Source organism: Rosa chinensis, chromosome 6, assembly GCF_002994745.2.
Source record: "Rosa chinensis cultivar Old Blush chromosome 6, RchiOBHm-V2, whole genome shotgun sequence".
In the NCBI taxonomy this organism is placed as follows: domain Eukaryota; kingdom Viridiplantae; phylum Streptophyta; class Magnoliopsida; order Rosales; family Rosaceae; genus Rosa; species Rosa chinensis.
In genome coordinates this window covers 23,926,676-23,938,384 of record NC_037093.1, presented here as the reverse complement: position 1 = coordinate 23,938,384, position 11,709 = coordinate 23,926,676, and the positions used below count along the sequence as shown (strand labels likewise).

The 11,709-nt window shown below is 36.3% G+C and overlaps 1 protein-coding gene across 1 annotated transcript; it reads right to left on the bottom strand.

The window, feature by feature from the left end:
• Positions 1 to 3,329: 3,329 nt before the first annotated feature.
• Positions 3,330 to 3,897, bottom strand: LOC112171090. Its single transcript, XM_024308325.1, has 2 exons — positions 3,549 to 3,897; positions 3,330 to 3,490 (listed from the first exon to the last, which is right to left on the bottom strand). Exons 1-2 carry the CDS (start codon positions 3,895 to 3,897, stop codon positions 3,330 to 3,332), a joined length of 510 nt encoding a protein of 169 aa, XP_024164093.1.
• Positions 3,898 to 11,709: the final 7,812 nt, after the last annotated feature.

The window sequence follows — 11,709 nt, the reverse complement described above, 5'->3', positions numbered from 1 at the left end:
TGGGAAATGAGCAATATTCTGATGCCATGGCCATCTTAAACATCATTAATGCCATTTGATTGCTTCGATTGGTGAGCCTTTTCGAGACCGAGCTCCACAATGTCTTCAACACTAGGTCGCATGTGTCGCACCCTTGTTGTCACAGTAGACGAAGAACAAGATGAGCTACAATGCCCCCAGAGCACACCAAAACCCATTTGGCACCTGCATACACCATAACACCCAGAATAAGCTATTCCTTGGTATAAGAAACCCATTCTGGTCCGAATCGAACACACCCAAAATCTGAGAACCCGAAATCAAGTGCCAGCAATTTAATTTTTGTCCTCCATCTCTCTCACCAACCACGGCCAAGGCCTCGTCTGTCCAATGAAAAATTCTCTGTCAAGCCCTTCTTCGCAAAACCAACCGGTCCCTTCCTCAATCATCTCTCTTCCTCTTTAATCGAACTGAGCTTGAAATTTATGTATTTGAATTCTATGTGCTGGTGCAAATAAGCAATCTGCAATTGGGGTTAAGCGAATCACGAGGAAGACAATGTGAAGTTTTCGTCGTATGTTTCTTTGCTCGGTACACAACAAGGGTAGTTTGGAAAATTAGGTGATTTAATTAGATATATTTAAAATAAATAGATTTGCTGGGTGTACTAAGAAATCTGCTGGGTACATTTAGCAACACCCATTAAAATACTAGGTCATGCCACTCTCATCATCGATCTATCTCTCTATTCTCTCTCTCTCTGCAGAATCACCTTCTTCTTCTTCTCTCTCTATCTCTCTGTGGAGCGGCTATGGAGTGACTGATCCGCTTCAGAACGTTGATCTCGTCACCGGAGAGTGACACATTGCCTGTCATAACCTTGATGGCGGCTTCGTCGCTGTCGAAGTTTCCTCTGAAAACTGAGAAGCCGTTGATTCTGTTGGATTCGCTGAAGAATTGGGTGGCCCTCTACAGGTCTTGGAATTTTTAAGAGGTCAAGGACTCCACTGTAATTTTAAGAGTCATGGGTTCGAGTCACCATGGGAGCAGGAGTGAAACCCTTTGATCCTCTTTTAAAAAAGAAAAGAAAAAAAAAACTATTCACTTCTATCATTTCATGAAAAACTACGCACTCCTGTAAATAACTTCCCACTCCTTATTAAAAAAAAAAAATTCAATTTTCACACACATAATGTGTGGGGCTATCTAGTATATATATATCCTACCAACTTGTACAAAATCCTAGATGAAGATGCTCTTTAGTGTTATACATGCATGGAGTTTAAAATTTATATATATATATATATACACACACACACACACTATTATTAAGAGAAGAATTAGCCAAAACTGAAAATTTTGACAGATTTAACCTTGAAAGATTAAAAAAATGTAAAAATAAATTAAATCACAAGGATAAATATAACAATTATAAAATAGACTTTTATTATGAAAATTAAAAATAAATGATCCCACAACCCCATGTTTCTCTTTCACTATTTTCTCTTTGTAATAACTATTTTATTACATTTTTTTTTTTTCTTAAAAAAAAAAAAAAAAAAACTATCGCACGTGCAGAGCATGTATGGCAGTATGAAATATACGAGCCTTAATATATAGAAGCCCAAAAGAATAATGGTAAAATCACAATGGTCATCGTTGTAGCTATCACAGCAACCAAGAAACTTTTAATCACTCACACTTCCATTCATGCTATCAGAGACCGAGTTATAAACAACATGCAGGAGCTAGAGGAGAAGAGTATTGTGAGTTCAATGACTTCAACTGTAGTCGAGAAGAATCCTGCTGTAGCTGGCAATATAATGTCACTAGGTCCACCTGAAGTCTACTCGCTTGAGAATGCAGGTACTTATAGAAGTGAACCAATATTCATAGAAGAACCAGCAACACCAGATCAAGAATTCAGTAACCTATCACTGAGCGACATTGAAAACTTGGTCTCTGAGGAGCCTGGTGAGATGCCTACCATCACTGTCAACAATTCAACATGGAAGTGTTCACAGACACATTACGAAACTATATGCAAAAGAACATGAATCTCCAAAAAGGTGACATGTCCAAGGCATTAGATGCCAACAATGGAAAACAAAAATGAAAGGGAGACTGCAAACCTTTTATTATAGCGCGCTGAAGGCTAGACATGCCAACAGTGGTTCAATAGACAGAATAATAAATGTATGTCAAACTTCTTTGAACACCACAAAGCGCCAATTGAAATAATTAAAACTGTAGTACGTTGAATGATCGATTATGATGGTCAACCTTCAATCAACAGAACTGTTGGATATATATCAAACTTTCTAGTTGACTACCGTATAGCGCTAACTGAAAACAAAAAATTAATTTCCAAGAATGACATGAACAAGAAAATATAGATGTAAACTGTGGAGCTATCAGATCGGAAGGAACAAAAAAAAGATTGTGGAGCTACAAATTATAAGGTGCCAATATTTATATCTCTATCCTATTTTGTTAAATATTTTGGACCATTACTATATATCTAATTGTCCAAAATATTCAAAATTTGGTAACTTGTTTAGCCCTTAACCAATTAATGTTTGATTATCAATTGACAATTAACAATTACATTTTTTTCCTTTAAAAGAAAAGAAATAATTGTGGTTTGAAGTCTACCACCGATGAGCCTACGAGCATTTATGAGGATAATGATACTTGGTTTGAACAAATGAAGCAAGGCTACATCAAAGGCAACAACATCAAGCATCATCAGCAACGACAGACTCTCCTCAAGATCAATTAAAGTAAACAAGGTTCGATCTGAGCACAATATGGCATACTTGTTTACTAAGTCATTGCCTAAATCTATTTTCAAGAAACATGTTGGTAGCATCGTTTGCAGAAATTATCTGAACTGGTCATGATAGTCATCAAGGGGAGATGCAAAAATAACCTAGTGGGACGTACAAAAATAACCTCGGTCTCGAAACATGAAGGGTGTGTTGTACTCTTTTTCTCCTTCGACCGAGGTTATTTTTGTACGTCCCACTAGGTTTTTGTTACTCAGCAAGGTTTTTGACGAGGCAACGAGAGGATCAAAAGGTTTGGGAGACACAAGGGGGAGTGTTTAAGGACACCTAGTTTGTGTGTCTGGCCCAAACTTTGATTACTTATCTGAGTTGTAATAGGGTTAGTGTTACCGATATCTATGGAGATATTTCAATCATTGTATGATTTTTTTTTTTTTGGTCTGAAAATGCTTCAATTGAAAACCCGAAAGGGAGAAGGCACAAACAAGTACATAAACCAAATACAACTGAAACATCTAGTAGGAATACCAGGCAAAACTACAACAACGAAATAATGAATACTTAGTGAGGACAAGGAACCCCATCATTAGTTAAAACAGAGACAAGAGAGGTTGGGGGTATATTAACCCACACTTCTGTGCACAACCTCGATTTGGCTAGCTTTGCAGCTACATCGGCAACACGGTTAGCTTCACGGGAGGTTACAATTCCAAGAGACATTGCTAAGAAGATGACGGATGCGATGAAACTCAATGAGAAAAGGGTAGATTCTCCAATTACCTTTCTCTATGTGATTTCCCAAAGCTGAAATTAGCTCATGTGAATCACTTTCCATAACAATGTTGTCTAGGTTCAATTGCTTGACCAACTTCAAACCATCCACAAGAGCTATGGCTTCAGCTTCAATAATAGATCCTGCAATATAAGATCTAGAGGAACCAGCTATGAATTTACCCCTTGCATCTCTAATAATCACACCTGATCCGGAGGAGGTGGTATTCTTATCCCAGGCACCATCGACATTGACTTTGATCAGGGGTTCAGTGGGAGGACACCAAGAATGATTCAAAGTGTCGGATAAGAAGGTTACTTGTTTCTTGGCTGAACGTTTTGCAATCTGAAATTCCATCCAATGTCTTGTGGCAGTATGTATGATATCACAAGGAGAGGGAGGGGTGTGGTTAAATACAAATGCACACCTAGCTTTCCAAATTTCCCAGATGAAGAAATTGAACAAGGAAATTAACTCATTCTTTGTATGATTTGGAGGAGCAAGCATATTCTTGCTGGTAAGAAATCCTCTATATAAAGAGGCCTTTATTATCAATGAAAGTACAAATCAATTCTCTCACAATTTCAGTTTTCCTAAAACAGTTTTATATTATTTGAGTTCTCATCCACCAAACATCGTGTTGATCTAAGTATAAACTTTTGAGTTGAGCATCAACCAAAACTATATCAATAGTTTTTCCATAGTTGTGGAATTACGAAGTTGTCATTGGAGGAGACAAAAAATTAACAATTACAAAGTTTTCTATATGTGATGTTTTATATTAGATAATAAATTGACTAATCATAACTTTTAGAACAAAAAAAAAAGGAAATTAACTAAAACGTAGGAGTAAAGCGATATGTTTTAAAAACATTTAATGTCATTGATTCCGAAATTCTAAATTATATGGTTTCTTACCCCATTTAATTGCAATTTATTTAAGGAAAATTTTAATTAGATGGTTTCTAACTTTATTCTTGTATTAAATGGGGAGGCCATGTATAGAAATTTATTATGTTTATTTGACTATTTATAAATAATTATAGAATAATATAAGGAAAATTAGACTATTTTTATTTATTTATTTTTTTTTAAAGGATTTTTAATTTCTTTTAATACATAAATGTATGTTTTGGTCATTTAACTTACTTATAAAATATGATTTAAAATATAAAATAATATGGATGTGTATTTAAAATTTCTAGATATAAAATTGACCTGGACAAAAGAATGTCTAATTATTACGGATTTTTTTTTAGGAGCAAAAAGAAAGTTACAGAGCAAAACCCTTAATACAACCAGATCTAAAAAAGTCAAAATTGAAAGTGGAAATAGCTGAAAGTGGGAGCTTTTGCTTCCACGTCGTCGGGTTTCTTGAGGAATGGGCATAGTTGGCAATAGCATCTATAACAAAATTGGCTTTTCGAGGGATGTGGTTGAAGGAAACCTCCTCGAACTGACTGGCTAGGAATCTGATGTCCTTAATGAGGGTTCTGAGGCGCCATGAGATGATACATATATTGTTGATAACATTTATGATCAGCTTCGTATCCCATTCTACAATAATTTTCTTGGACTTAAGGATAAGGGCATGATAGAGACCGTCTCTTACTGCACTTCCTTCAGCTATGGGAACAAAGGAGAGGCCAATGGATCTGGAACCAGCAAAAACATGAGCTGCATCAGGATTTCCAATCACAAACCCTGTAGAAGCTTTTTTGTTATCCAAGACTAATGTCACACCCCGAATTTTGAATACAGTAATTCAAATCCGAAACGTGAAAACACACAAGGAAACACATGGAAAATTTTTCATTTAAAATAAGCAACTAAACAGCTGAGCTTACAAATTAACTGAATGTAAATTCAACATGTAACCACACTCACCAACTCACTACACAGCGGAAGACTACAAGTATAAGCGCCCTTCTACACCCACGTGACGGAAAGTCCACCTCAGCTTCGACGACGATTAATCAATAATCTACACAAAAACCCCTACACCATAGAAATAGTGCACCGGGAATGAACAAAACAAACCCGGTAAGCTTTTCAGCCCGTATGAGTAAACTCAATTAAAGTGACTCACGTCACTCATGCTTATAATTTCTCAATTCGTGAGACAATTAAAGTATTAACATTTAATTCCACAAAAACATGCTTTCACTATCTCAGTCTAACAAAATCAATAAGCAATCATCACAACAAAAACATCAAGTTCAAATAAATCTTTATCATGCTCAATAATTTCAACCCAACTAAAACCCACATGCTCTGTCTCTCAATTCATTTTATCTCACTTCCCACAATCTTGATAGGAGCATTTTAATGCGACGTTTTAATAATTATTTCCTCATATTTTACTTAGTTATTTCCTTAAATAAATAAATTTTAATTTAATTTTTATTTTCTAGGTACATTGGAATAAATGGAGAAGAAATGAGCTGAAATGAAGAAATGGAGTTTTCCTGGTCCAACTAGGAATCCCAGTCAACGCAGGAATCCTGATGAGGCTAGGAAACCTAAAGGCATTAGGAGACTACATGGCTTGAAGATATTATGAGAGATTAAATCTGATTTTTGCATGGGAAATGATGGAGATAATGTGGAAATCAAGGAGATTACGTTGAGAAAATCAAGGGAGAGTTTCAAGGGATTGTGCAACAAGAAAAGGCTCAAAACAAGTCCAGATTCGTTCCTTAATTCCCTCAAGATATGTTGGCTGAAATTAGAGAATAAAATCTGCAATTTTAATATGGGAATCAAGAGAAAATCAAGGGGAGGACATTAAGGATAAAGCCATGGAGAGATTTAAGGGAAGAAAGGTCCAAAATGAATCCAGATACATTGTCTAGGTTCATGCCTAGATATTTGGCCGAAAATTAAGAGAAAAATCAGAAATAATCTTGGGAAAATCAGCAACAATATATTAGGGATTGATTTTTGAGCTTCCTGATTGGTTGAATGACATGGCAGAGCTGACGTGGCATTAATTCATTGGTTGGAGCTGTGTGGTGCAACCAGAAAATTCCTTGGAAATTAAATTCATGAAGCCTTGCCTTCCCCTATATATACCCTCCTCTCTAGACGTTTTACACACACCATCAAACAGAAGAACAACACCACAACACCTCTTCATTCAGAAAAATTCTCTCCATTCTCTAGTTGCAAAGCTCTGCGTTTTCAAGCAAGGAGAGGAAGAAGAAGAATGAGCCGTGAAGATCATATCCTCCATCATCCACCTTGAAGGCTTGCTTCCAAGATTCAAGATCCAACCATCTAGCTCTCCATCTCCATCTCCATCTCCACTCACGGTGTAATTCGTTCCTTTTCCTTGTAACCTTTTTGGTTTCCTTGTTTGATTTCGTATGAACTTGTTTCTAGTTAACAATAACGTTTAGGGCAAAGTTTAAGCCCAATTTCTATGTTTAAATAAAGTTTTCGAATTCTATAATTGAGATTCTAAGTTGCTTATGTGAGTTTGTTCGATTAAATTTGCTTTACAGAAAACTTTTATATGTTTATCTTATTTGGGTCGACACTTATAGGATTTGCATGTAATTGGTGCTAGGTTTAAGAGCATGAATCAATTTTTTGCTTTTTGTAACTTGAATCAAAAGTAGTAAAGGTTCTGGACAAGAATCGAATTTAATTGAAGAGGATTGCAATTAGGTGGACTTTTCCATAACTAAGTTGTACACTTGAGTTGATAGCCTTTCTCTATGTGTAATGCGTTAAACATGTTATGATTAACTAGCTTTCTAGTGCTTGAATGCATGTTTGATAGGATTGATCTAGGTGCTTTCGCCTAGGTTAATTAGCATTGAAAAGTAAAATATGGGAAATCATTTGCTTTCGAATGTTTCACATGATCAACTCCTTTCTCATGACTTAGATGAACAATTATAGGGTTTGAATCGAATTTGATTACATGGAATTGGTTTTGATCTTTGTTCCTTGCGTTCCACCCTTGTATATATGTTTTTACGTTTTCTTTATTTGATTTACTTTAACTTTTGATTTTATAATTCTTAAACCCCCCTTTTATTTCGTTATTTGTATATATTCTTTTTGTAAATAATACTTTTTACTTTTACTAAGTTTTTACATTTTCTTTATTTTATTTATTTTAGTTTTTAATTTAATAATCCTAAAACCCCCTTTTGTGTTCATTTGTATATATTTTTATTCTTTGTTTTATTTTTGTAAATAATACTTTTTACTTTTATTAATTTGTTTTTACATTGACAGGTGTACCCTCAATCCCCGGAATAGAACGATCCCTATTTACTATATGCTAACGATGACATTTCAGGGTTAAATTATGCGCTTGCTTTTAAGTGTATCAAATCTCCAACTATACAAATAACTCCCAATATTTAAACATTTTACGTCCCCACAATCTATCTGATCACCATTCCTTTGCCTCAACGGCACAACCACGAAATCAAGCTCACTCCCTTCAACATAAAGCGTTTGCCAAAATTATGACATCTCAACTCATTTCACGATCACTACGGATCACAACCCACAATCGTACACACAATAAGAATTAAACAAAATTAGTAATCCCTGCATAGAAACTTAGTTCAGGAGATCACATTAAAATCAAACAAAAGAAATCATAGTAATCCCTGCATATAGTTTAGTTCAGGAGATTACATTAAATCAAACAAAAGAAATCATAGTAATCCCTGCATAGAAACTTAGTTCAGGAGATTACATTAAAATCAAATCAAAGAAATCATAAAGAGAATAGATAAAGAAATCAAACAATAGAAATGAAAAAGGAAATAAATTAACTAACCAACAACTCACACGAAACATACTTTTACAAACATGTACTCAAGAGTACGATAACATAAAATTACCCTCCAAGCAGTACAATGTACTCAAGAGCACGATAACACGAGGTTATCCCCCAAGCAGTACAACGGCAAACAGACTAGAGCTCTAACTGAATCGTAATGTGACACCTTGGCTGAGGTTCAGCCTTACGATAATACTTGCCTCAGTAACATGTACCCAAGAGCACGATAACACAAAGTTATCCCCTAAGCCGCACAATGTACTCATATCATCACACAGATCCTCAAACATGCCATCATACAGGCACTCACACAGATCATCACACAATATTGTTTCCTCATCTCCCTCAACCTCAACAATATCAAAAACCAATTCCAAATAATACGTTCTCATCTCCATGCTATTATCAAAATCGAATTCCACATGCGTAATAATTTCCCAAATCAAATCATGAATCAATCAAGTCAATACTTCACCCAATGCCATATCATCCAATATATATATATATATATATATATATATATATATACATAGTCACCCACACAGGAATGACTACTAATACCAATTATAGTTCACACGTAGTAAAAACCGAGAAATTCATTTTCTTATATACTTTAAATCACATTTTCTAAAAAATCATTTTTTTAAACATAACAATTAAATGTAATTAAAGAAATTCAGTTCGTAAATGAACCATGTGAGATTTACTCACCTCTAATCCCGCTACATCTTCTTAACAGCTAGAAATATGAATCACAAATCGTCCGCCAAATCAAACCGTCAACACCTAATCAATTGTGACTTGAATTTAGCCAACAACTCATAACAAAAATTAAACGATGATCCAACGGTCGGATCCTCACAGATCGCCCTTAGGATCATCCTTCTAAATTATCACAAAGATCCAACGGTCGGATCTTCCTGAATCGCCTTTACTAACATCTCCACAAATTTATATGAAAATCCGACGGTCGGATTCTCATGACTCGCCTTCCAAAATACTATTTCACAATTATACGAAGATCCAACAGTCGGATCTTCGCCCGTGACCACACAAAGTCATTGGGACAGTGATACCATCAACATAATAAAACTACAAGTCCATCAGATGGTCTGATCTTCACAGATCACAAATCGAACAATTGAAATCGATCGAAATGGTAAAATTCATAACTTAATCATATGATCTCCAAAAATTACATGCTATATATAGAAATGATCGTATCGACATGTAGAATATAAAAATGGGCAGAAACTACCCTTGGGGTGACCGGAAGTGGCCGGAAAAGGCCGCCGAAGTTAGGGACAGGTCCGCCGCCGACCACCGCCTATGGTGTCGGGGCCAAGCTTTTCCTCTTCGTTTAATCATTTTGAGCAACTTTCATAACTAGCTCAAAGTCAGAAAATGGACACAAGTGATCGAAAATACCTCAAACAGTCCGGTTTGGCCGGAAAATTTGCAGAAAACGGCGAGAGCTCCGACGAGCTTGAAAACGTTCACCTCCGGTTCGGGTCTTCTTGGAGTTTGACTAGCAACTCAAGGGGAGTTCAACAAGCCAAAGAACTCGAGTTTTGGTGGCCGGAGCTAGGAGAAATCTTGGTTGGAACTCAATTCGGCCGGAAATGGAAACGTGGTTACCGCCGCCCTACAGGCCGTGCTGCCGCGCAAGGCTTCCACCGGCAGCTGCGCAAGGTCGAGGCGAAGCTGACGGAAGAAGTTTGGTAAAGATTGGTGGCCGGAGGAGTGAGAACGGAGCCGGAGAAGGGAAGCTCTGTTTTCGGCTCGGGCTCGGGAGGAGAGAGAGAGAGAGAGAACAAACGGCGCTGCTGCTAAAAAAGGAATCCAAAAATAGCTAGGTATATATATATACCCAAAATGGAAATGTTTCCAAATGCGATAACTTCTTCGTACAAACTCCAATTCTTGCGTTCCACATATGCACGAACTCGTATCGACGAGCTCTACAACTTTCGTGAAGGAAGTTTTCCCAAATTCCATACGTACAAAAAGTCGATTTTAGTGACCCCCCCTAAATAATGTTTGTTTTGAAAATAAACTTATTCGAAACCAAATTTCTCACACAACAACATACGAATCATGCCCAAAATTCATATATCAAATAATTGAACAAATATCGAATTACGAAATATTTAACTGAGAATTTCGGGTCTTCACAACTAAACCATCAAATTTGATTTTGAATGTCCCCATAGGAGGGGGATTCCAACTGATTGTACCGTACTGAACTGAGGCTTTATGGCAATTTGCAGGATTGTTGCCTCTGAAGTCAGTTTCCAGAGTAGCAGCTGTATGAACAACCATAATGGGGGAGGTTGTTGTTTGTCTGAAGATGAAGTTATTTCGAGCTTCCCAGATTTTCCAGCAAAGAAGTATAAGATGTTCTGTTTCCAGTTTATAGTAGCCCTTCCTAAACCAGGAAAGAAACCAATTATCAAAATAATCAAAATCACAGTGATTAACACCAGCAGCATGCAAACTCCAGAGGCAAAGGGAAAAGAGAAGAAGAGATGGTTTAAGTCTTCATCCCCTGATAACAGAGTTGGCATATTGTGTCATTGTTAGAGTAAAATCTAGCAATTCTTGTTTTGATCTTTAATCTTCCTCTAGCTAAAAGCCAAGCAAAACTCTTGGCTTTAGGAGGAATGTTTAATTTCTGAATTTCATTCAGGATATTGAATTCCCTTGGGATGGGGCGGAATAGAATCAGTCTGAATCCAAGTCGCAGACTTAATCAAAAAAATACCATTGGCGGAAGGTCCACACACAAACTCATCAACAGTATGAAAAACAAGAATAGGACTACTTAGAATTGACTAAACAATATCATAGTCAAGATTCTGGAAAAGTTTATCCTTGTCCCAGCAAGCATTAATCATGTAATCACAAACATTTTCATCAATATTAATATTTCTTCTTTTATTCAAGGGAACAAGGTTTAAAATTGGGAACTGAAAGGCCCAATTAAAAGTCCAAAAATTTATATCTTTGCCATCAACTAAATAAGTAAAATAAGGTGTATAAATAGAATATGATGCCTTGGAAAAGGATATCCCTACTCTGAAGGATACCTACCCTTCCAGGCCATAGAGTGATTACCATTAATCTTGGTATCAAAGAAATGTTTTCTATGAATAATGTCTACCGGTAGTCTATTTTACACATTTTCAGAGAATGCAACTACACTGCAGATGCTCTTGCTAAGGGCAGCTTGAACCATGACCTGGCATTGTTCTGTTCTCTAGTCCTCCTCCTCATACTTCTAATGCTTTTCTAGACGATCTTTGTAATTTTTCTAGAGCTAGGAGCCTAGAGCTTAGTTTGGGATTGTTGTGCTGTAA